The 26832-nt window shown below is 44.0% G+C and overlaps 1 protein-coding gene across 1 annotated transcript in view; it reads right to left on the bottom strand.

Annotated features, from left to right (window-relative positions):
• Positions 1-26832, bottom strand: part of COLEC12 (collectin subfamily member 12) — a 181803-nt gene that overhangs the window by 138544 nt on the left and 16427 nt on the right. Inside the window, exon 2 of the mRNA XM_023228530.2 lies at positions 22235-22285. Coding sequence (XP_023084298.1) covers positions 22235-22285 — 51 coding nt within the window. The remainder of the gene's footprint in view (positions 1-22234; positions 22286-26832) is intronic.

Genomic DNA, 26832 nt, shown 5'->3' on the forward strand with positions numbered 1-26832 from the left:
TTTTTTTTTTTTTTTTTTTTTTTTTTTTTTTTTTTTGAGACAGGGTCTTGTTCTGTCACCCAGGCTGAGTGCAGTGGCACGATCACGGTTCGTTGCAGCCTTGACCTCCCAGGCTCAAATGATCCTCCCACCTCAGCCTTTCAAGTAGCTGGGACCATGGGCATGCTCCACCATTCCAGGCTAATTTTTTATTTTTTGTAGAGATGGGGGCCGGGTTGGGGGGGGGGTCTCCCTGTGTTGTCCAGGCTGGTCTCGAACTCCTGGACTCAAGCTATCCTCCCTCCTTGGCCTCTTGAGCAGCCGGGATTACACGCATGAGCCACCAGACCTGGCACTCAGGTAACTTTTACTTGCTATCTGAAAAACTGGTGGCTGCAGCTGGATCACCCAGACTCTAATGAGGGGTCTGGATTGATTCAGGACAGACGGCGCTTAGGTTCAGACAGAGAAAACCTCCTTAAGATTTGAAAGATGCCAACAAAACTTGCTGTCCAGTTAATGTCAATCTGCCATAAGTCTGGAAGGTCATTTGCTGTGTCTTCTTTGGAGTTAAGCAGTGCCCATGAGAAAAGTCTACTTTTGAATGAATGATCACTTGGAAGAGTTAGCAGGCACAATGTCTGGCACACATGTAAGGAACAGATTTATAAGTGACATTGTAAATCAGACAGCTTTCCTCATTGGGAGGTATGTAAAACCTGAGGGGAGATATGAGGGGCATTTATGACCATTTCTGTCTACCCTAAAACTCTACTAAAGCCAGGTCCATATCAAGAGGCCCCAGCGCAGCTTTCTTTGCATATCTAGTGCTGCAGGTGCCCTATGCACACCAGAATGCCTGTGTCTAACCCTTCTGCACCTTCCAGAAGCTTCAATGGTGGAAGCAGAGCCAGGGCCAAGACAGAATTTCCTGCCTCTCCCATGGCTCTCAGCTATGAGAGTACAGGAGAGAAACGGATGCTTAGTACTATCTCAAAGGAGATGATTGCTCATACGGATAACCCTGAAACCAATCTGGGAATCCAACAAAATACATGTGCTCAAGACATATATTAGCTAATCAGATTGTTGTCTCTTAATTATCTTCTCTTCCAGTAAACCATCATGACCTCTCAGGACTTCCCAGGGGGATCGCCCTGAGGTTTCTCCTTTAAAATGACCAAATGATGAGTGATGACTGATTAGCTTGCCGAATTCTTCACATAAGAACTCATCAGAGAAAAAAAGGAAAAAAGAGAAAAAAAAGAAATAGACTCAGATATTTTGACTGGGCTGTGAGCTCAAGTAAGCGGCATAGTAAAACAGTAAGAACGTTTTTGACAAGAGACTTCATTTAAACACACGTGGAGTCCCCCTGCTGTCAGCCAAGAATAAAATATTGGCCAGCTCGTACCTAAATTTTATTCTTCTTCTTCCATGGTCACTCAGCATGTGCCACAAGACAGACCGGGATTCATTTACTATACGCCTAAGGTTTTATGGACTTTGTGTCACCTTTTGAATCCCCCACCCCCACCCAAGTTTCATTTTATGCATCAGTGAAAGCCTCAGCCAAGGGAAGAGGTTTTCTTCCCCATGGAGTAGAATGCAGAAATTTATCTGTCTTAAGGTCTTCAGTCAAGCTAAATTATGTTACCTGGAGATGCTGCCAAAATACAGGTCTGTTCTCTGTCTTGAATCATGAAACCACTAGTAGTAACCTCATGTCCAGATATTTGAGATTAAAAACACCAGTACATTATGTGTGTTTTACAAAAGACAGTTGCCAAGTAAGTTATGCCTTCAATACAGCTTTCCTGACAACCTGAACATTGACCCGCAACAAAAAAGCACGTGAGAAGCCCAGGGCCAGCTCTCTAGAATTAAGTAGTATTCACACATTAGCTGAAGGATGACCCAGTCACCAACCTCCCCCAGCATCTCCCAAGCAGTCTGCTATGTGCATCCTCTTTTTTTTCCTTTTTGGGTCTGCAGTGTCCACGGGTCACTCTCCTGGGTTATACAACAGAGACAGGCATTGTCTCAGGCCAGCTCTTATTAGATGCACATATCACTGGGAGGGTCAGAGAAGCACTGTATCCAATTATCACAGGACTTTGCTTTAATGTCTTCACGGTCACGTTTCTATTTGTGTGATGAGCTGACTTTGAATGAAGGTTTGTTGGTTGGTCAGGCAAGACTCACTGCTTAAAGCCGACTGGCATGTCTTTGCCTCACCTTCTCACTCAAGGAACAAATGAATTCCTGGTCTTTCTGCCGTGATGAAAAAAACTGCTAATAATTGGCTGAGTTTACCCAAAGGATATTTAGACTAATTAATTTTATTTTTCCAGTACTTCAAAAAACATGCCTTGAAAATCATCTGTAACAGCTTTGCCCAATAGAAACATAATGCAAGCCACATGTGTAATTTCAATTTTTCTAGTAGCAATATTAAAAGGTAAAAGGAAACAGGTGAAATGACTTTTAATAATATATTTTATTTAACCCAATAGACACCAAACACTATCATCTCAACATGGAATCAACACAAAATTATTATGAAAGATTTTCTTTTTTTAAATTTAAAAATTTTAATTTTTATCTTTTAGAGACTGGGTCTTGCTCTGTCACTCAAGGCTGGATGGCAGTGGCATGATCATAGCTCACTGCAGCCTCAAACTCCTGGGCTCAAACAGTCCTCCTGCCTCAGCCTCCTGAGTAGATAGGACCACAGGCATACACCACCATGTCCAGCTAATTTTTAAATTTTTAAATTGAGACGGGATTTCGCTATGTTGCCCACACTGGTCTTGAATTCCTGACCTTGAGCAATTTTCCTGCCTTGGCCTACTAAAGTACTAGGATTACAGATGTGAGCCACTGCATTGGGCTAAGAGATTTTTTTTTCTTTCATCTTGTCTTCCAACTTCAGGGTGGAGTTGAGACTTGCTGCATATCTCAAGTTCAAGTAGCCACATTTTCGAGTACTCAGTAGCCACAAGCAGCCTGTGACTACCATACTAGCAAGCTCAGGTACAGCACTGCCATACAACAGGAACTTGGGGAAAGCGGAAAAATAAGAATGTTAACCAGGCTACATGGTAGCAAACCAAAGTGTATTGAGAAGTACAGATAATGAGATGGAAACGAGTAACATCACATCTGAAACCACTCTTAGGTCATTCCAATTCTCTCTCTTTTTAGTTAATACACATCATCCCTGTACTACAGCAAAATAATTCAAGCTGGTCTTTTTCCCTTTTTTGGTGAAGGGAATGAGGATACTTAATAATGAAGTGGTGGAGCCACTTGGGGATACACTCAGGTGGTTCCTCCAAAGATTAAATACAGAGCTACCATGTACCTCAGCAATTCCGCTCCTAGGTATACACCTAAGAGGATTAAAAACACAAGCCCACACAAAAGTTCACAGCAGCATTATTCATGATAGCCACAAAGTAGAAACTACCCAAATGCCTACCAACTGATAAAACTGGATAAATAAAATGTGGTCTGTCCATGTCATGGAATATTATTCCAGATTTTTAAAAAATGAAGTACTGCTACATGCCACAACACAGATGAAACTTGAAGATATAAGCCAGACACAGAAGACAATATATGGTGTGATTCCAATGATATGAAACGTTCAGCACAGGCAAATCCATAGAATCAGAAAGTAGCTTAGTGGTGGCTGAGGATGGAAGGGTGAGAGGGAGTTGGAAGGAAATGAAAAGTGACTGCTAATGGATACAAGGGTTCTTTCTGGATGGATGGAAATGTTCTAAAATGATGGTGGTAATTGCACCCCTCTGGATTCACAAAAAACTACTGAACTGGTACACCTTAAACAGGTGAATTTTATGATATGTAAATTATATCTCTATAAAGTTGTTATTAAAAATAACAGAGGACTCCCACATGGCCTGTGAGGTCACCCCACACCACATGCATTTGGTCAGGCTTGCCATTTTATCATGAGGTTGAGCATGTGACCACATGGATATGGATTTACAAGCATTCTACCATGACAGACAATTGTTGAAATGGTGAAGCCTGTACGTTTCTTTTACTTGAAAGTAGGGTAGCCCCAGTTTAATTTCTCCCCAGCTGGAGTTTATTAAGAAACATAAAGTGTAATAGCTCAGATTCAAGCCTTCCTCAGCAACAATGGAAGAACGAGGTTTTCTGATAGCTGTTCTCTCAGGAGAAGCGGGGAGTCAGGGAGAGGGTGGCAGGTTCTGAAGAAGCCCAGGCTCAAACCGAGAGGGTCCACTTGCTCCTGCCATTCCCACTGACCTCCTCCTCAGGCTTCCCTCCTCCTCAGGCTTCCCTCCTCCTCAGGCTGCCCTCCTCCTCAGGCTTCCCTCCTCCTCAGGCTTCGTACCCAGAAAGAGCTTCCAACCTCAGTGCAGGCTTTCAGCATCAGCTCCTCTAGAAAGTGATTTACTTACCCTTGGCAAAGTAGTCATTGATTTTCATTTCATTTCACACTACCTTTATAATGTTTTGTTTTAGCCTTGGTTTATTGTTTCATTTTCTCCCCAGTCATAAATGTCTCCAGTATTACACCGGCACACAGGTGAAGCCATAGTTGCTTAGTCATAAGTGCTTAGCATCTGTACCCAACTATAAATTGTTGCATTTGGCCAGAACCAACTAATTCAGAAGATCTAGATCAATTAAAATCAAGAAAATAATAAACCACACACACAGAGAAAAATAATTAGTTGCTTCATCATCTCAATGCAATGAAAGGTGGCAGCATGTGTCGTAAACATGAGTGTGCCTGGGATTCCTCTGGGGGCTGGGAGTTGGCTGAGACTGCACAGCGGGGTCTCGGCTCTGTTCTCTCCCCGCCTGACCTTCGGATCTCAGTGGACAGATGCTATCAGTTACACAGAGCCAGCGACATCTCAGAGTCACAGATAAAAGTGTCTTGTCTGTCGTATCTTTCTTCTCTCTCACTTCATTCCTGTTGCCACACATCCATCACCAGCTTATTCACCGGTGACAGCTACAGCTCCCTTCCCCTAGCCCTCAATTTCCACTTTCTCTTCTTTCATATAAAACCATGTAGTAAATTAGACTGCTCTGTGAAAAGGCTGTCAGAGACCAGGCATTTTAATCAACTCAAGTTGAAATTCTTTTGCCTTGTTTTCTAGCTCACTAGCCTGGCCCATTCCCTGCACCTCCACCCTATGCCCTACAGCTCCAGCCCCAGCCCCAGCTCCAGGAAGGAAGGTTTTTTGACGTTTCCCTTTCTCAGTTCTTTCTCTCCATCCCCACCCACACCCTGAGCTAATCCCTTCCTCTCCGCGTGTGCTCACCAGAGGCCTGCACTGCTGCTACACTTCTCCTTCCCTTCCCAATTTCCTCTTGTCTGGACTTATCTTTACCACAAACCTCCACGGATACACTGGACTTGTATTATCTGCTATTGTTCCATGTGAGTCACTTTTGTCCTCTTAATTTGGCTATAGCGAACTTGAGAGCAGGAGTCATGAGTCACTATTCTGCAGCCTCCTCAGCATCTATTGTGTACGAGGTTCCTAATAAACACAGTATCTCACGACAGTCTATCACTTGACGATGGATCCCAGAGCTGGGTGTATGTATATGTGTTTCCCTCCTTTGAATGGGCCCCCATGTCCCCACGGGACAGGCACTAATGCTCCTCATTGCTACTGGTGTATCTTCATTCTGTTTCCTCAGCCTTGAGGCTCTTTCTCCCACTGACTGGGAACTTTCTCATTTTAATGCCTCTCCCTTAAACAGTCATCCCTCTTTAATGCTTTCTCTGAATCACGGGTTCCCCCCACTTTCTGCAGAATTAGTAACTTCAGAATGTGGCTCCTGTATCCTCTATTTCCTTTCAAGCATTTCTCAAACTACAGTAGAGATACACTGATCTTTTTTCTCCCCTGCTAGACTGGGAGTACCATCAATACTGGTGCCATGTCTTAGCGATTCAATCCCAGGGTCCAGCATCAGGGCCAGCATACAACAGGTACGCAACATATACTGTTCAATCTCATCCAGCGAACTCTCATTGTAAGTCCTAAGACTCAGGCAAACGAAAAGAACTCATTTCTGACTCCTATTGAGAGTTAGACGGTTCACAGAACTTGGTTGAGGAGTCCCAGCAGGGTGCGCTCAGCACCGAGGCCGGGGACTGACACACTCTTGGGCTCTCCAAAGCTCAGGTTCTAAACGTTCCTATCACACTGGGGACCTCTACTTACAGGAAGTTTCTCCTGGGATCACATTCTCCCTCAAGCTTTTTAAAGGCTGACCCTTTCTTACCTGCTTTCTGGGAAGAAAGGGGAGATGGGAACAGACTTAAACAAAATTGTTAATTAGGTTTTGTTTTGTTTTGTTTTTGAAACAGAGTCTCACTCTCACCCAGGCTGGAGTGCAGTGGCAGATCTCAGCTCACTGCAACCTCTGCCTCCTGGGCCGAGCAATTCTCCTGCCTTAGCCTCCTGAGTAGCTGGGATTACAGGCATGCGCCACCGCACCTGGCTAATTTTTGTATTTTTAGTAAGAGACAGGGTTTCACTATGTTGGCCAGGCTGGTCTCAAACTCCTGACCTCAAGTGATCCGCCCGCCCTGACCTCCCAAAGTGTTGGGATTACAGACGTGAGCCACTGCACCCAGCCAAAATTGTTAATTATGAAAAGTTTATGTTTCACATTCTCCTTTCTGAGTTTCTGCCCCACTACTTGAAATTTTCCTTTCCCAATCCCAGGTGCTAAGATCCAAGGTTCCTTGAACCTTTCATCTCTCTGAAATACAAATCTCTTAAAAACAATTCAGTGATTTCAGTTTGATTTTACAGGAAGAAAGCAACCTGATTAAATAATCCACCTTAAAGTATGGGTGACTATTAGGAACCATCATCATTTCTAAAATTTCCTAGTGTATTTGTACTTCCAAAGAGGCCTATTATCTTAATTAATTTTAAGCAAAGAATAAAATAAACTCAAGCAAGGTTACTATTTTGAAGCAAAGGGACCTTCCCAGTCTTTCTAAAGAAGTAAACAGTTACCTATGGCCGGGCACAGTGGCTCACGACTGTAATCCCAGCACTTTGGACGGCTGAGGCAAGTGGATCACTTGAGGTCAGGAATTCGAGACCAGCCTGGGCAACATGGCAAAACCCAGTCTCTACCAAAACATATAAAAATTAGCAGGGCGTGGGGGCACACACCTGTAGACCCAGCTACTTGGGAGGCAGGAGAATTGCTTGAACCCAGGAGGTGGAGGTTGCAGCGAGCACAGATTGCACCATTGTACCCTGGCCTGGGGGATAGAGTGAGACCGTGTCTCAAAAAACATAAAAAATAAAAAACTTAGCTGGGCACCGTGGCGGGTGCCTGTAATCCCAGCTACTAGGGAGGCTGAGGAAGGAGAATCACTTGCACCCAGGAGGCAGAAGTTGCAGTGAGCCGAGATCGCGCCATTGCACTCCAGCCTGGGCGACAGAGTGAGACTTTGTCTCAAAAAAACAAAAAATAAATAAATAATTTAAAAAAAATAGTTACATAGACCAACCCTAGTTAGAGACTTACAGGACCTTCAGAGCAGTTACTTGCTCCCTTCAATCTTTTCTGACACGAGAAGTTCTCCGGCCCTCCACCCCCTGCCAACAGCCCCGGTTTGTCGCCTTCCTTTCTCAGACTATCCGTGCTCTGTTTTCTGCTTTTCCTGGATTTGAGCCTGTGTGCTGTGACTTACTGCTTGATTTGGGGTCTAGGCTGTGTCTCCCCATAATCTGACTATAGAAAATGTTTTTATCCCACACACAGGCACTTTCAGGGACAGGCTTATTAGATCATGAGCTCTGGTAGGATTTAAGAAAGCACCTTGAGTGCAAAGCACATTCTAAGCACTCAAACCTGTTACTCTTCCTTCTCAAATATATGTTGAGCTGAGGAATTGTACCAGGTACAATGGTGAACAAAACAGACACCATCTCTGTCCTCATTCAACTTACAATATAACAGGAAAAATATATACTTTTTTACAAAGTAAGGAATTATAAGCATGCAAGGAGCTGCTCACTCCGTTCTTCCTAAGTCACCGGCCCTTGAGAACTGAACAAGATGGCCTTAACCCCAACCCCAAAGCCTGCAGAACTTCCTGCCATGGTCCAGCCCTGTTTCCTCCCCTCTCCTATCTCTTCCCTCCTTTAGCACTTCAGAAACTCCAAAATATTCAGCTCTCCTCAGCTGTGGGTGTACCTACATCCACCCAAGTACTCAGCAAGGAAAAGAAAAAGACTTTCAATTTATCAGAATACACCCTTTCTAGGTGTTTTGCAATTATAAATAGAAAAAAAAAAAAAACCCTAATACACTTTCTATTCCTTCTTTCCTTCCTTCCTGCCCTCTTTTCCTCCTTTCTTCCTTCATTCTAATGCTGACTTCAATTTTCAAAGTGAGGTTAACTATTTCCAAAAAGCCAGAGAAGGAGAGAACTGACCTAATGATTTCCCAGCTGGGGAAACAATTCACTTACAAGCTTGTTAAATATATGTGTTCCCACTTTACAGAACTACACTCTTGGAGGAAGGAAAAAAGCCCCAAGACACAGAGGACCACTGGATACCTTTTTGTGTATATGGATTCTAATACTTGAAAACTAACCAGAAAAGATGAGGGAGTCACAGCTCCCAATGGGCCATCTTCTTAAGAAGGGCCACAGCTAAAGTGATTTTCCTCTGTTGGTAACTGGTGGATTTACGATTTTTGTCCAATATGTTTTTCATTCGCATGATAAGTACCAAGAAAAATTTCATATGATAAATGTAAACAGATTAATGAATTGAAACTGCCAACCGTCTTCAGATTGTTAACGGAAACATTACGCTTTCTATTAAATTTACAGACACCTGCATGTGAATAATTCACTGCTTTTATGAAGCTTGGAAAGAAAAGAATCTTCCATGTTTGAGTCTAGAGATGTGGAACAGAGTTCGTTCAAAATACGCCTAGAAAATGCTTCAATACTCATACAGTTATATGAAAATAACTTAGAGCCAAATGGAAAACCAATAGTCTTGAGATTACTAAGATTTGTGAACAAAACTAATGCAAGTTTTCCATCTGACAATTTTTACCAACTAAATTTTACATCAGATACCTGGGAAGATAGATCCATAATGAAGATACAAAATATTTATTTTGAAATGTTGGAATAAGGAAGAGTAAAAAATAATATATTTTAAAAATCAGGCCAGGTGCAGTGGCTGACACCTGTAATCCCAGCACTTTGGGAGGATGAGGCAGGTGGATCACAAGGTCAGGAGTTCGAGACCAGCCTGGCCAATATGGTGAAAACCCATCTCTACTAAAAATACAAAAATTAGCTGAGTGTGGTGGTGCACGCCTGTAGTCCCAGCTGCTCAGGACGCTGAGGCAGGAGAATCGCTTAAACCTGGGAGGCGGAGGTTGCAGTGAGCCAAGATCGCGCCACTGCACTCCAGCCTGGGCGACAGAGTGAGACTCTGTCTCAAAAAAAAAAAAAGAAAAAATCAAATGCAGTGGCAGAATAGATTCTCGAACCTTGAATCACATTATATAGACGCAAACCCATAACACTGTATAGCCTAAAGAAACCTTTGAAATCATCTGCCCTAACCCTTTTATTTTGCAGAAGAGCTTATTTGAGACCCAGAGAGTTTATATCATTTTGCAAAACTCACGTAGCTAGTTAGTGTGCAGCAAAAGAAAGGCTATAATTCTGATCTCCATGCTTCCAATTCAGAACTCTTTAAATAGCCAAACACACAGAGTGTATATGTGCATACACATATGAGAGACACAAATAATATACTGAACTCATAAACTCATTTTTTTTTTGGTAAATTTTAATTCCCCATCTTTGTCTTTCTCTCTTAGTAAATAATGAGCATTTAAGGAGTACCTTTTAAGTGCCAGGCATCGTGCTAAGCACTTCACTTGCATTAGTTCATCCTCACAATGTCCCTGAAACACAGGCAGTCTTGTTATCCCTCGTTCCATAACAAGAACATTTAAAGACTGGTGGTGCACATTTACTTCAGGTCATTTGGGCCTTCTGATATCTTATTCACAGACTTCACTGTTTATCGGAGGTACATTTTAGTCTATCAAGAGTGGACCAAATAGCAAAGGCTTCTGAACCACATTATTTTATTACACTCTTTGTGAACTGTGCTTTACATGAACGTAGCTGCTGTTAATCAGCAGAGTGGCAGCAGTTTAGTGACAGCTGTGGCCGATGGCGTGCTCAGCCCATGGAAGGATATTGCCTTCCAAACTTCTTTTACAGGTTTCTATCAAACAGATTCTCATACCTCGTCCCCAGCCTTTTCTGAGGGACAAAGGAAAGAGACTTCATACAAGTTTTCTTCACTTGCACAGGAGAGAGGTGGGGCAAAGAGGAGTTCTCAACCTTATTTGGAAACCATTGAAGCTTTGCCAGTACTGAACCAAGGACACCCCTAGACAGAAGGAAAAGAGGACTCATAGTCCATTTGGCATGTAGTGCCCTCTATTGTGCCTGTGGAAATTCTGCGGGTGAGAGGAGGCAATTTGTACGTAGGCCTATATTTTTCTTTTATGCAAATACACTGCTGTTTGAAAAATCTATTTTTCATTACATATGAAATTCCCAGAGCCAAAAGGTCATGTCTCCATTCTTTATTGTCCGTGGTGCCCAACACATTATGGACAGGTAGCAAACGTCACATCACTTTCATATGCAGGACTAAGAATGACACTTTCCCAAGAGTCCTGCTTGCTTCTATTTCTCAGCAAGTCTCACAAAGTGCATACATCTCCCAAGAAAAGGGAACTCCTGAAGGCCTGCACCTCGTCCCCATATTTCCATTAATGTTGCACTCTCTTCTTCCCTGGACTAATGGACTCCCCCGCCCCCAACTGTTTTACTCGTTTTTTACTCACACCTGCAGAATTTATATGTAGATCCCTGACACCCTACTTCCTATCATTTTCAGCACAAAATGGGAGCTTCTGATTCTATATATACTCTATGACTGTGTTCGGGAAGCCTTTGATGAGGCCTCACTGCCAGCATGGACATCTTTAGGAGAAAATTTTTGCTTCTGTAAAGACTTTTTTTAATAACTTTTGTTTTCCAAGAAATTGAAACACGATGAATGAATAAGTGTTGATGCTGGCAAATGAAATGGTAAGTGAGAATTTTGTTTTATCCATCTTTGTACCACGGTTCATGGCATATGGAAGGCATTCGGAGAATGTATATCAGAATTATAAGTATTTATATTTCCCCTCAATGATTTCCAAAAGCAATTCAATCATAAGACTTCTATGTAAAACATGAGGTGGGACGATCATTATATCTTGATATTTTTTATGAGGCAGGTGCAATGGCTTACCCCAGGAATCCCAACACTTTGGAAGGCCAAGGTAGGAGGATCACTTAAGGCCAGGAATTTTTTATCTTTTTTTTTTTTTTTTTTTTTTTTTTTTTGAGACGGAGTCTCGCTCTGTCACCCAGGCTGGAGTGCAGTGGCGCGATCTCAGCTCACTGCAAGTTCCGCCTCCTGGGTTCACGCCATTCTCCTGCCTCAGCCTCCCAAGTAGCTGAGACTACAGGCAGCCACCACTGCACCCAGCTAATTTTTTGTATTTTTGGTAGAGACAGTGTTTCACTATGGTCTCGATCTCCTGACCTCGTGATCCGCCTGCCTCATCCTCCCAAAGTGCTGGGATTACAGGAGTGAGCCAACACGCCCAGCCAAAAAATGTTTTGAATTAACCAGGCATGGTGATATACGCCTGTATTCCTAGCTACTCAGGAGGCTGAGGTGGGAGAATCACCTGAGTCCAGGAGTTCAAGGCTGCAGTGAGCTATGATCATGCCACTGAACTCTAGCTTGAGTGATAGATTAAGACCTTGTCTCTAAAATAACTAACTAAACATCCAAATGCTTTTAACAAGAGGAAGAACATAGTTATTTCTTACATATTTAAACTGCTGTGGAAATCTTGATCTTAGGTTGAAGGTTTGAGACCTTACATGTCAGCAATAATTTTACTTTTACATTTTCCTGTTTCACAGAATGAGAATGATGTTAGAAAGGTTGTTTCAAATATTAGAGATTATAGGGCATCTGCAGTCCTTGGGAATAAGAATGCAGTGTGGATTTCTGCCAGAACCTTTGCAGACTTCTGAGTTTGATTCTCTTGTTTTCCTGATAAGTCTCAATTCCTCCACCTTCTGCAACATGTGAAAGAAATTGATCTGTGCATGGAAATATTCAAACTTATTTAAAAAATACAACTACCAGAGTGTATAAAAAGAGGAGCATGTGTCAATCAGGGCCAAATGTCAGTATTTCCCCAAAAACCTATAAAAAGAATAAAAATAAAATATCGGAAGAAGCAGAAAGCGTTTATAGTGATGACTCAGAGCAGGAGACCAATTTCACAACGTTTCATGTGGCCAGAGCTATATTCACTAAGATTTGGAACTTTCTCTCTCTCTTTTTTTTTTTTTTTTAAGTTCCTCTTCTGAAAAAAAAAATTTTTTTTCTTCAAAATCTGCTTAAGACTGTAGAGAATACTGAGCTAGAAAACAAAATGACTTTTGTTCATTCATTCACTTCTCTATTATGCTGATGTCTTGTTTTTGACGTCTTCTCTTTTTATAAACTGTCAAAAACTAGAACAGCACCTTGTAGCTTCATTTATAGCAAGGTTACAATTAGGAAGTAAACTTGTAATTATTTTATGAATAAACTGAATTTTTAAATTTTATATAAAATAAGATAATTTTATAAGTGAAACGAATTATAAATAATAATGTATCTGATTATATAAATAACAATATAAATTATATTCCTTTTAATAATTATTGTATAACAGTATTACATTTGAAATATAATGATATTACATTATATATTATAGATATTATTGTTACAAGTAATAATAGTGGCCAGAGTGCTTAATTCCTCACCAACCATTCCTCCCCAAATAATTAGTCCAAGCCAACCAGAGACAGCCCATTCCCTTTGTACATAACTAATTTCGAAAAGGACTTGTGACTCAATGTTGGTCAATGAGAGGACAGGGAAAGTAGACAGAAGGCCCCTGGGAAAGCTGCTTTGCCTCTTAAAAAAAAGGCACTGAAACAAAGCCTGTACCCACTGTAGCCATCTTGTGACCATTTGTGCCACTTTTCATAATACATGCATTACATCCATCTTAAATGGATGTAATGTATGTATTCCAGGCACAAGGCATTACTCTGAGTATTAACTCATTCAGTTCTCACAAGAACCCTACAGGCAGACAATATAGTTATCCCGACATTCTAGAGGAGGACACTCAGGCACTGAGAGGTTAATTCGCCCAAGGCTACTCACTCGTAACTGGCAAAGCTGGAAACGGAACCCAGGCGGTGTGGCTGCAGCATACATTCTCTCAGCCACGATGACAGGCCGACTCTCCATGGCAGCTGCTCCAACCCCTCAGTATGCTACCCTCCTTCAAAGTATTATTCTTTACTGATGGCCACTAACCCCTTACACTTTTTTAAATGTCCTGCAAGAAAATGGACTCCTGGCCAGGCGTGGTACCTCACATCTGCAATCCCAGCACTTTAGGAGGCTGGGGCCACGATGGTCATTTGAGGCCAGGAGTTTGAGACCAGCTTAGGCAACATAATGAGACCCCATCTCTACAAAAAATAATTTTTAAAAAATCAGCCTAGAGTGGTAGCATGTGCTTGTGGCCCCAGCTACTTGGGAGGCTGAGGTGAGAGGATCGCCTAAGCCCAGAAGTCAAGGCTGCAGTGATGGCACCACTGCACTTCAGCCTGGGTGACAGAGTGCGGCCCTGTCTCAAAAAACAAAAAAAAAGAAGACGAAGAAAGAAAACTAACAGAAGAAAAGAAAATAGACTGCTTTGGAATTCCCTGAACAAATTACTAGGCTGTTGCAGGGCACAGAACATAGGAGGGAGGATAGTAAGATTCTGATGGAGGGAGGGAATTAAGGTGAGAAGGATCAGAGAGAATGAGCACTGCTGGGCTTCACAAGGGGAGACCTGTGGCAACACCAAAGGTAGAATGTCAAGGGCCTGGGAGAGAGGAAAGAGCAGAGCGGGAGGGGTGGGAGCAGTCAGCAGTTTAATAATAGCCACAATTTAGTGCAGACCTACTGTATATCTGGCCCTCATACATATTACAGTTTTATAATCGATATATCCTGCAAAGAATACACACCATATACTTGTCATACCCATTTCACAGATACGCAAAATGAGGCTTAGCTGGTGAAAGACAAAACCATTATGCGAATCAGGACTGTCTAACTCTAAAGCCTTGCTTCCTGGGCACCACCTTCCCCACAACCCCATAGTATAGACTGAATACAAAGGGCACCAGGGAGAAAGTGAGAGAGAAAAAGAGACACTCTAGTTTACAACTTTGCAGAGGACCGTAGTTTTTCCTCAAAATCCATGGCCCAAGGAGACAGCTTTCCTCTTCCCAAGGGGCCTCCAAATGAACAGGTCAAATCTCCAGCTCAAATCTCTCTTTTTTTTTTGAAACGGAGTTTCGCTCTGTCGCCCAGGCTGGAGTGCAGTGGCGCGATCTCGGCTCACTGTAACCTCCGCCTCCCAGGTTCAAGCGATTCTCCTGCCTCAGCCTCTCCGAGTAGCTGGGATTACAGGCGCGTGCCACCATGCCCAGCTAATTTTGTATTTTTAGTAGAGACAGGGTTTCTCCATGTTGGTCTGGCTAATCTCGAACTCCTGACCTCAGGTGATCCACCCGCCTCGGCCTCCTAAAGCGCTGGGATTACAGGCATGAGCCACCGCGCCTGGCCTCCACTCAAATCTTTAAGGAAAGTTTCAGAGTCCATCTGTCTTAGCTGCTTGCAGTTGCTAGCAAAAGGGAAACTCTTTCCCACTCTACCCCTTAACAACAAACACTGGAAACAACCGAAATGTCTTCATGCTGTCTTAACCAAAACAGAGCTGAGTAGATATTTTTTTCTTTAACTTTTCCAAAAATAAAAACAAACCACATTCAGTTTCAACCCAATTGTTGGATAAACAAATTATTCCACCCTTCTCCTTCCCACAGCCCTACCAGGATTCGTAAGTGAATGAAAACCAGGGAGAGTGGGGAGGAGGAGTTGTACTTTAAATGGTGGAAAATTCAGGGCTCAAGTGTTCAATATGACACACACTATGAAATTGTGAAGTATAAGACCATATCAACAGCGGCTGATTTAGTCCAGGATCATTTATGGTGACTTGCTTTTCCATTAAAATTTTGGGATGCTTGAGTATGGCCGTGTCTGTGAGCTTCCGAGCCACGAGTAAAGCAGAAAGAACACTGAGGCCTGAAATCAGGCTTAACTCCAACACCGGCCATGCCACCAACCTTGGGAGCTTTGGCTCTCACCTGCAAACCACATAGAATTCCCACCTCAAAGGGTTTCAGGGGGAATTCAATGAACTAATGGGTGGGAAACCACCTGGCACATAATAGATATCCACAAAGGAGCCTTTAATGGCTTCTTCCACATGACTTTCTCTTCACATGGTTTAAAAAAGATCATAATCGGCTGGGCGCGGTGGCTCACGCCTGTAATCCCAGCACTTGGAGAGGCCGAGGTGGGCGGATCACAAGGTCAAGAGATCGAGGCCATCCTGGCTAACACGGTGAAACCCCCACCTCTACTAAAAAATACAAAACAAAATTAGCCGGGCCTGGTGGCGGGCGCTTGTAGTCCCAGCTACTCCGGAGGCTGAGGCAGGAGAATGGCGTGAACCCAGGAGGCGGAGCTTGCAGTGAGCCGAGATTGCGCCACTGCACTCCAGTCTGGGCGACAGAGCGAGACGCCGTCTCAAAAAAAAAGATCATAATCACATGGAATGTGGTGTTGAACCTTTTTTTTTACTGATGGGCAGGAAAGACAAGGCATGGAGGGTCTGACCTAACCGGTGAGAAGTCCTCTTGGCAGGAAGAAGGGAAACGCAGGTGCACGGTGTTGCCAAGGGAGCCTATGGTTATCATGTATAGTGATAAAGTTTATGAAATCTCCTCAGGTTATATAAAAAGCGGTGACAGCCAAGGAACTCCCTTTCTCGGCATTTAGGAGCCCCACCTGTCTGCCTGGAAGCAGAAGATACGGGGCCAGATAAAGTGCTACTCTGTGACTTCCCTTCCAGCTGAGTCAGCCTGAGAATCTCTTTTGCACTGAGTTCCCCACATGCCATTTTGACACCGAATTCTTATTAAATCGGAGGCCAGGCGTGGTGTCTCACGCCTATAACCCCTGCACTTTGGGAGGCCAAGGCGGGTGGATCACCTGAGGTCAGGAGTTCAAGATCAGCCTGGCCAACATGATAAAACCCCGTCTCCACCAAAAATAATAAAAAGTTAGCCCGGCGTGGTGGTCGGTGCCTGTAGTCCCAGCTACTCAGGAGGCTGAGGCAGGAGAATCACTTGAACCCGGGAGGCGGAGGTTGCAGTGAGCTGAGATCACACCACTGCACTCCAGCCTGGGCAAAAAAGAGCGAAACTCTGTCTCAAAAAAGTAAATAAATAATAAATAAAATCAGAAATACCAACTCCATTAGGATTTGTAAAACCACATAAAAGAAACTCTCCCCTTAACTTGATGCAAATGGTTTTGGACATTTCAAAGAAACCCCACCGGGGGCACCAAGTTCCACTGTTCCTTGCCCTTCAACTTCCTCCCAGTATCAGTCCTGTGCCTCACTTAGGAATGTTTGGAAAAGGTGCCTCTGGAAGGACTTTTGCTTATTCTGTCGTTCCCCACAGGAAATGATGGAAATTCCTGGCATTCCCATCAGGGAATGGGTCAGCTTCTGCAGGGCTGTGGTGAGAGGGATGCCGGGAGCCCTCCTTGTCGGAGATAGATGGCTTCAAATCGACACCTTCTCCAAATGAGAAGATGAAGCCAGGCTTCCAGGAAGAGTCCCAGGAGAGGGGAGACAGGCCGCCTGCTCCCTACAAGCCCAGCAACAAGAAGTAGAGGCATCCAAATGTTTATCTTGAGCGGCTTCCCAAAGAGAGTCTGGCATCCTCTTGGTAAACTCTTTCAATCTCTTGGCATTCAAAGCATACACTCACCATGCGCCTCAGAAAGAACCTTCCTTTCTGGCTATACGGTTAAGCATATCCGTGCTGATTTTTCAGAAGCCTCAGTCGTCCTCTATGCTTTCAGACATTAGTTTCTCTAAACCTCTTGGCAAGAAACAGCTCAATAATTTAACTAGAGTCATGAATTTGAAGTTCCATATGTTTATGTCTTTGGAGGCTGGGTTTGGAAGGAGGGGAAGGTGACGGTAAGGCATGAGGCAGGGGCACTGAGGGGCAGGGCTGGGTTCTCTTCAACACAGATTTATCAGGCTGCTTCAACATGCCCAGCAGCGTGTGGGCCAAACTGTTAAAAATATACTTGCTAATCTGCAACTATTTTTCGAGGAAAGAAAGGGGAAAGGTAAAGCCTGGCTTGTCTGAAGCTACAGCTATCGAGAGGCCTGTGAAGTTGTGGATAAACAAAACTATTCATGGGCTTGCTTCAAAGAACACACTTACTGATCGCAAAGGAAAAGGCATCTGATACCCCGTTTTGGACTGTAACCCCTACATAATTTTTCACCAATCCCCTTAGAACTCTCCCACTTAGTTTTCACAAAAAAACTTGAATTCTACTCCATAGAGAATGCTTCCTTTTACTTTTTTGTTACTGTTTCACAGTTTGCCATTTTTCAGATCTTTTTCTCTCATAGCTATTAATAATTCCTATCCCTGAACCCCAAAGAAGCAATTCTCTCAAAGTTTTGCTTGTCAAATACAACAACAAATGTTCCCAGCTGCCCACAGTTGCTCACTGGAAACCCTTAACTCCACCCGTGATTTTCACAGGCTGAACCATGTATCTCTTGCTCCTCCATCATCCTAACTTTGGACGTCTATTATCATACCCCATCAGATTCCAAAAATAACAGAAGAGAACCCATTGCGACTAATCAAACAAAGTCAGTCTAGCGCCCCCCAGCGCGGAAAGGGAGAATGCAGGCTCCAGAGGGAGGGCCCAGGCCATGGGGGTGGTGCTACCTCTCTTTCCCTTTCTGCTAAGCATAATAATAAAGGATTCTAGAGCCATGTGTGATGCTTTTAATGAAAACAGTAACTGGGAAATAAGTAGAAAAATATCACTTTCATATCTATGGAAAATAAAAATTAATATACTGGTACCTCATGTCCCAAAAAAGGAATTCTGCCAAATTGTAACTATACTTACATCCCAATTAGCTCTGCATACTGAGGCCAAGAAACGCTGACCCTCAAAGCCTGAGTAAAGCTTGAAAATGCTCACTTAATTAACCCTTCAAAGTCTCCCCTCATTGACGCTTTTGTTAGAGGAGCAAAGAAGTGGCAAAACCATCAGACCAAACTCCATCTCCTCTTTCGACACCTGCCCAGAACTTTGGGAATGGGGCTGAACAAGCTTGGTATATGGAAAGACTGAAGAAAACCAGAAGACCTGGCTGAGACTAAAACGCAATAATGAATCCCTGAGTAAACAAGCGATGACTGCACCAAATAGAATACCATGCTAGATCACTGGAAAAGATCATGCATTTTGCTCTTTACTGTAATAATATGCTAAATTTGAAAAAGCACAATACTATTATGTCAACAGCCATGAATTTATGTAGCAAACACCTCTGAATAATAACTCTATATGAATTCACTTTGGAAACAGGCCCACTCAGTAGTGATTTGCTAAAACAATGCCCCTTTGCCCTGTGAATAACCAACCTCTGCCTCATCTGTAGTCTAATTTCGGGTTGTGTTTATCACACTTGCATAAGCAACATATACCTAAAATTAAACAATAACTGAACCCTCTATGTTATCCAGTCTATTTTTGCAACTATAAAAGGCTACAATGTTACCATCTTTAGAAGAAAATCACACCTTTACATTTCTTCAGGAAGAAGTTTTCAGGTCTGTCACACTTTGCTTGCTATTCTGCAGTGGCTGTACCAAAATGTCAAGAGAGTGTGAAGAGCCCCAAATCTCACAAGAGTGATAGTACAGTCTTGTGTTTTTATAGTGTTGAAATTTCAAAGCACTTGTCCATCTGACATCTCTCTTAACCTCACCAAAGCCCTGTAAGGTAGACTCACCTACCTTGGCAGGTGTCACTCTGCTGGTTGGGCAAAGGCAGCATCTGAGACCCACCGCGTTTAAGTAGCTGGTTTCAAGACACAGAAGTGATTAGGGGCAGGGACTAGAGCGTTGACATGTCTCTGGACACCTTCCACCTACCATCTTACTATCAACCTGTTGCATGGAAGGGACTTGATCTTCCTTTAATGGTTAAAGTTTAACCATGCCTGAAGAAATGGGTGCTTGGGTTCTGCTGGATTCAATTGGCCACTTCTTAGGAATTGAAAACCCATTTACCTTCCAAAGAATCAGAGTCCTAGCCCTATAACCATGATGAGGCCTCCCCAGTGGAACCAGATTGGGTGTCCAGTCCACTTGAGGGTTGCAGGCTGCAGGGTCCCCTCCACAACACACAAGTTGAAAGGTCACCTCCACTTCACTTCACTGCTGAGCCCTTCCCCAAAACGACATTATCCTGAGAGTTAGAAGATCCAGAATCTTCTAACCCCAGCTCCAACTAATTTGCTTCAGCAAGGACTTAATCTATCTGGGCCTCAGCTCCCTTATTGGTGAAAATAAAGGCAGAGTTAAATCACTTCAGTTGGGTGTAGTGGCTCACACCTTGTAATCTCAGCATTTTGGGAGGCTGCGACTGGAGGATTGCTTAAGCCCAGGAGTTCAAGACCAGCTGGGACAAGATAGTAAGACACTGTCTCTACAAAAAAATTTAAAAATTAACTGGACATAGTGGCACATACCCATAGGCCCAGCTACTCGAGAGGCTGAGGCAGGAAGATTGCTTGAGCCCAGGAATTCAAGGTTACAGTGAGCTATGATCGCACCACTGCACTCTGGCCTGAGTGACAGAGCAAGACCCTGTCTCAAAACTAAAATAATAAAATAAAATAAAACAAACATCTCAAAGACTCTTCCATCTGCAAAGATCTACTCTGGCCCTATGCTGGATATCCATCACCTTGCCTAGAGGCTGAATCCAAGAATTCTCAGCATCAGGAATGTCTCTTTCATAGACTATTCCAAGTTTTCCCAATTTCATCCCTCTCTTCTATTTGTACCGCATGGCATCATTCTCTTCCAGCCTCTGTTTGTGCTCTCTAATATTTGTAAGTGGTTATCATGCCTCCTGTGAGTCATCCGTTGCAACTCCCATGCATAACTTAAGCACCGTAAATTAAAACCTGTCAGCAATGTGCTTTTTTGTGTGTTTTTCATCTAATCCCCACCCATCTAACTGGTAACATGGCTGATAAATTTATTTAAAAATTTTTCTCAAGGTCACCCTTTCTAAAGAGACTTTCTCTCTTGGTTCTTCATATTTCTACTGAGTTCCAAAATGTGTAGGCATCTCCACATTTATTTTGCCTTATTTTAACAAGTTTGGTTTTCCTCTTGATTCCTGTCTTTCTGTGTGTTTTTTTTTTGTTTGTTTCGTTCTCCTTTATAATTCTTGGTTTCATCTTCACTCCTACTGTTGCCTTCAGTGAGCCCCCCGCTGGGAAAGGAGAACACAGGGCCAAGGTCCCATCGCAGAAACATGGAATCGTGTAGATGAGGAACAGGAGCACAGAGGAGGGGCGACAGGGCTGCATGTAGGCCACTCTGCCAGGGAACCAATGCAGGAGAGATGAGCTTGGTGCCTCTGCATTCCTATTTTAAAGTCGTATGTTTTCCCAGAAAGTAATGCAGATGTGTGTGTCCAGAAGGAAAAATGCTAAAGCAACGCGGGAGCCAGAGCAGCTGGGGGTTGTTAATTTTAATCCAAATCCAGCCAGGATTTTTTTTAAGCAACAGGAAGTAGATTCATTCACTCTCTGTCTCTCTCTCTCTGTCTCTCTGTCTCTCTCTCTGTCTCTCTGTCTCTCTCTCTGTCTCTCTGTCTCTCTCTCTGTCTCTCTGTCTCTCTCTCACACACACACACATACACACACACTCAATCACACACACTCTTTTCTCTTCTATTCTTCTCCATTTCCTCTGGCCAAGCACAGAAACAAGCTGTTGGGAAAATCCTCCAATCCCTGGAGCTGCCTTTGAAACTCTGCAACGACCACTGGCATTTCAAGGTCAAAGAGAAGCAAGGCCAAAGCAGAGAAAAGCACCCAGTGCAGCAGCCTGGGAGGCAGAGGGCGTGTATGAGTTTCCTGCAGCTGCTGTAACAGATTACCATGAACATGCTGGTTTAAACAATACAGATTTCTCCTCTTATAGTTCTGGGGGCCAAAAGCCCGAAATCACCTTCAGCCAGCTGAAACAGAAATAGGGGAAGCACAGCTCTCCCTCCCGAGGCTCTGAAGGAAGAATCCATTAATGCCCTTGCATTTTTAGCTTCTAATGGCCACCTATATTCCTTGACCAGAGCACATAACAAAAACCTCTGCTTCCGTCCTCACATCACCTTCTCTCTGCAGTCACATCTCCCTCTGCCTCTCTCTTATAAGGACCCTTGCGATGGCTTTCAAGGCCCACCCAGGTAACCCAGGATCGTCTCCCCATCTCAAGCTCTTCAACTTAATCACACCTGCAAAGTCCTTTGTGCCACATAAGGTAGCATTCGGGTTTCAGGATCCAGGGTGCTGTCACCTTTGGGGGCTATTCCCCAGCCACAGAGCACCTATGTCCAGGCAGATTCCTGGAAGAAGCCTCCCTGTCACTCATCCGTGAACACCAGGTTAGGAGTGTAAGGCCTAAGCAAAGATGTTTTCTGAATATCAAAATCGAACAATTCCAGGTATTTTGCTCCTGTCTTGTCACAGATTTGCCTTTCCCACCACACTTTGTCTAGCAGGCTGTCTCTTTTACATTCAGCAGATCCATAAACGTCCCATCACTTGCCCGTGCCTGGGTGCAGCTCCTGTCCCATGGCCCCTCAGAACTGTGCTCCCCCGGGGACACACACACTCACTTTCCAACCAAAACTGAACCTCGGAGCCGCAAACACCCATGTGCATGAAGGGCCTGCCAGTGGCCTCTGAGCGTCTGTGGCTGCATCCCAGGTTGACCACTAAGAAGGAACACGGCTTTGTTAGGACTCACCAAACCGCTTGTAACCGAAGGACTGCACCTCCTCCTCCTCCGCGAAGTCGTCTGTGAGAGAAGAAGAGACACAGTGTTAACCCTGGCAAGGGGCACAGAAGCAGAGGGTGGGGCAGGATTCCACCTGCTTCATCGCCCCTGCTTGTCGCAGCAGCTTTCCTTCTGCTCGCGGATCACACCAGGCTTTCTGGAAAAGACAGCAGGGGTCTCCACACCGTCTGCTCCCACCACTTGGGACGCACTTCCTCTGTTCTTAATGTGACTCCTTCGAATTCAGGTCTCAGCTAAAGTGCGACCCTGCGAGATGCCTTTCCGGACCACCCGGCCACTCCCTGTCACGCTACGCTAATTCAATGTTTCTCTCTGATACCTTCCTCACACGTCTGCATGTATTTGCTATTGTCATCATGCTTCCTGTGAACAGAAACTTTTTCTGCTCACAGAAATAACTGACCACCCAAGGGGTTAAGTTATCTTTAGGCAACTGATGCTAAAGCCCCTGTTTTTAAATGTCTGGGCTCCAGGGTCATCTCCTTCACTAACTGTTGCCCCTCAGGAGCCAACATAACTCCTGCAATGACAACCAAACCCTTCCCACCCTCCTTCCATTGGGTAACTGGGACCAGCTGATGGTTTCGCAGTAAATGCATTTTAAAAGGCAGCCTTACTGTGGAAATCCCTAAATGTAGACCCACCATGGAAAGAAGAGAGATGTCGGCCGCGCACAGTGGCTCATTCTTGTAATCCCAGGACTCTGGGAGGCCGAGGTGGGCGGATCACCTGAGGTCAGGAGTTCAAGACCAGCCTGGCCAACATGGTGAAACCCTATCTCTCCGAAAAATACAAAATTAGCCAGACGTGGCACATGTCTGTAATCCCAGCTACTTGAAAGGCTGAGGTAGGAGAATCGCTTGAACCTGGGAGGCTGAGGTTGCAGTGAGCCAAGATCATGCCATTGAACTCCAGCCTGGGCAACAAGAATGAAACTCCATCCCAAAAAAAAAAAGAGAGAGAGAGAGAGATGTTTTATCACCCAACCTTTCTACCAAAAGACCTAAAATCTCATTCCTAAAGCAGACACGAGATTCCTCATTGCATCTATAAAGAACTGCTCACTTACAGTTCTGCCAGGTAAAGGTCTAGGAAGGGCAAGCACTATGCAGACACAATTTCGTATTAATTGCACAACTACAGGACACTTTTTCTTTCCAAATTTTATTTTAGCTTCAGGGGCTACACGTGCATGTCTGTTACATGGGTAAATTGTGTGTTGTAGGGTTTGGTACAGATTATTTCGTCACCTGGGTAGTGAGCATAGTACCCGACAGGCAGTTTTTCAATCCCCATCCTCCTCTCACCCTCCACCCTCAAGTAGGCCCCAGAGTCTATGGTCCAGGAGGAACACTTTTTTCTTTATTTTTGAGATGGAATCTTGCTCTGTCGCTCAGGCTGGAGTGCAGTGGTGCGATCTTGGTTCACTGCAACCTCCGCCTCCTGGGTTCAAGCGATTCTTCTGCCTCAGCCTCCTGAGGAGCTGGGATTACAGGCGCCCGCCACTACACCTGGCTAATTTTTGTAATTTCAGTAGAGACGAGATTTCACCATATTGGTCAGGCTGGTCTCAAATTCCTGACCTTAGGTGACCCACCCACCTCGGCCTTCCAAAGTGCTGGGATTACAGGCGTGAGCCACTGGGCCCAGTCAATACTTTTTGATGACAAGTAAGAGGTGCCAAAGCCAGGCCTTTCCAGGGGACCCTGTCTGACTGGGTCCATTACTGCCCCAGCACACAGCTTTCTCTCACAGGCAGCTCAGCTCAAAGGCATGTTCTTAGCACTCACCATGGCAGAGACTGCCAGGCTGTGGCTTCAGAGGTGAGTAAGTCATGGTCCCTTATCTTGATTTTCTTTTTGAGACAGAATTTTGCTCTTGTCTCCCAGGCTGGAGTGCAGTGGTGCAATCTTGGCTCACTGCAACCTCCGCCTCCTGGGTTCAAGCGATTCTCCTGCCTCAGCCTCCCAAGTAACTGGGATTACAGGCGCCTGCTACCATGCCCAGCTAATTCTTTGTATTTTTAGTAGAGATGGGGTTTCACCATGTTGGGCAGGCTAGTCTCGAACTCCTGACCTCAGGTGATCCGCCTGACTCGGCCTCCCAAAGTGCTGGGACTACAGGCATGAGCCACCGTGCCTGCCCAATCTTGGTTTTCAAGAAAGAGAGGCATATAGGGGAAATGAAGCCTCTGTGATAGTCTTTTTCAATCCCCAAAAGACACATGATCTAGTTATATATGAACCTTGAAAGGTTATGGAGAACCCAAGATGTATGCTATCTACAAACACAATGTGGTGAAGCTCAGAATACTTGTTTGTTACAATGTATTTATAAAATCACATGTGATGCTAGAGCATGGTGGCTCATGCCTGTAATCCCAGCACTTTGGGAGGCTGAGGCAGGCAGATGACCTGAGGTCAGGAGTTTCAGGTCAGCCTGGCCAACATGGCAAAACCCTATCTTTACTAAAAATACAAAACATTAGCTGGGCATGGTGGCGGGTACCTGTAATCCCAGTTACTCGGGAGGCTGAGGCAGGAGAATCGCTTGAATCCAGGAGGTGGAGTTTGCAATGAGTGAAGATTATGCCACTAAACTCCAGCCTGGGCAACAGAGCGAGACTCCGTTTAAAAATAATAATAATAATAATAATAATAATCACATGTGAGACAGTGTTTATTTCTAACAGAAAACAGAGAGGTGTGATATCTTTGTATTTCACCACTATCTCCTTATTCCAAAGAAAGGGAAGAGATCTTGGTTTGGAATCTAGAAGGCCACGTATTTATAATCAAAGTAGTCTTCGCATGGCAGGGATTTAAGCTTGAGTTATCTCTGCATGGAAGAACTTGCTTACAGCCAAGAGGACAGCACCTTTTTCTCTGATTCAGTGATTGGTTACCTCCACAAATACACATCAAGCCCATACTCTGTTCCTGCTTTACTTACTAATCTGTCATATTAATGCTTGATGTGGTAATCTGTTGTATTAATGGCTGCAGTCTCATCTGTTCTCCATTAAAGAGAAACTCTGACCTGCTGCGTATGCTTAGATATCCATTTGTTTGTTTTTTCATTCATTCAATAAACACATGCTTACAGCCTAGCGGAGTTGATGAGACATGAATATCAGCATCAATGGTACCCAGACATCCGTGCCCTTGGCCAGCTCTATCCTTTCCACCACTGTGCCACCTCTGCAGCAAATCCACTCACACTCAGGCACTGTGAGCCACAGAAACATCATTGAAGATGTCACAGTGGAAACAAGAGGGGACGTTCATGCTGCATCCCTGATAGCAAACAGCTTAAACTTTCCCATTAGACATGTCTATTCTCCCCCAAAAGCTTCATTTCAGCAGGGCTACCATTAGCTTGTTTGTTTGTTTGTTTTCTTTTCCCTCTCTAATCTTTTTCCCACGCAGCATTTAGTCTGACTGACTTCTCTCTCCTTCCTGAAATTTCCCTGGGAACTTCAAATTTCACATATTTTTGTTATTAAAGCAATTTAGCTGTGTCCTGCTTCTACCTCCAAATTAACATGTCCAAACCCATGAGGAGTTCAAGAAAACAAAGGCCTCACAGGCCACCCATCATAAAGCACAGGGTGGGTTCCCTGCTTCTCATCTTAACCCTCATCCGAAAAGGATTAGGGATTCTTATAACAGCCACAAAAAGAATAAAACAGTCTCTATCTCATCCAACTCTAAAATTAGAGAGAAAATCACAAGAGACATGAGGGGTACAAGAAAGTTACCACACATGACTTCTGACGGCAATTATACAGAAGTGCCTTCAATCAGTTTCTCTCAATGTTTTTGTTTTTTGGGGTTTTGGCGGGGGGAGGATAGAGATTGGTAAACACTGCATATTATACCCCTTTCTTGGAAATTCATAATGGTTTTGGAACTATCAGAGACTGTGAGATGTGCTAAGAGAAGAAAAAAAATGGTTAACTTTGTTTTAGTCAATATTTTCAAAAGTTGACTTTAGAATCCTCTTTTGCTACCCTTAAGAGTTGGGTGGATTCAGGGCAGAAAAGGCTTGGTGCACAGTTCACTCGCTTAGGTGTTCCCCCAGACCCACTCCCAGATGTTCCCAGCTGCTCAGTTAGCAAACAGCTGATTCAGGCTAATGCAACAGTTGGGTGTTTAGGAACTTGAGGAAGAGGAAGAGGGTAAAGCTGGTGGGGCTTGTGGTTGTGGAGATGATTTACATCAAGCAACGATAGCCATGGGAGAGAGAATGAGTAGTCAGTGTTCCCAGTGACTAAAACGTGCTAGAGGGCAGAAGGCTATGCTAGGGCCCACAAGGACTGACAGGCAGGTTTTCATGAAGACAAATAGCCTGACATGATGTGCAATGCTATATTCTATTCTCAAAACCTCTTCCTCACACCATATAGATCCAAGCTCAATGTGTTGTATCCCAGATTATCTTTACAGTATCAGGGCCTGCAAAGGTGACGTACTCAGATAAGGAGATTTTTCTGAGGTCAGTCTCTTTAGCAACTTACACTTTCCAATGTCTATCTCTGACAGTCA

Source organism: Piliocolobus tephrosceles, chromosome 18 (genome assembly GCF_002776525.5).
Source record: "Piliocolobus tephrosceles isolate RC106 chromosome 18, ASM277652v3, whole genome shotgun sequence".
Taxonomy (NCBI): domain Eukaryota; kingdom Metazoa; phylum Chordata; class Mammalia; order Primates; family Cercopithecidae; genus Piliocolobus; species Piliocolobus tephrosceles.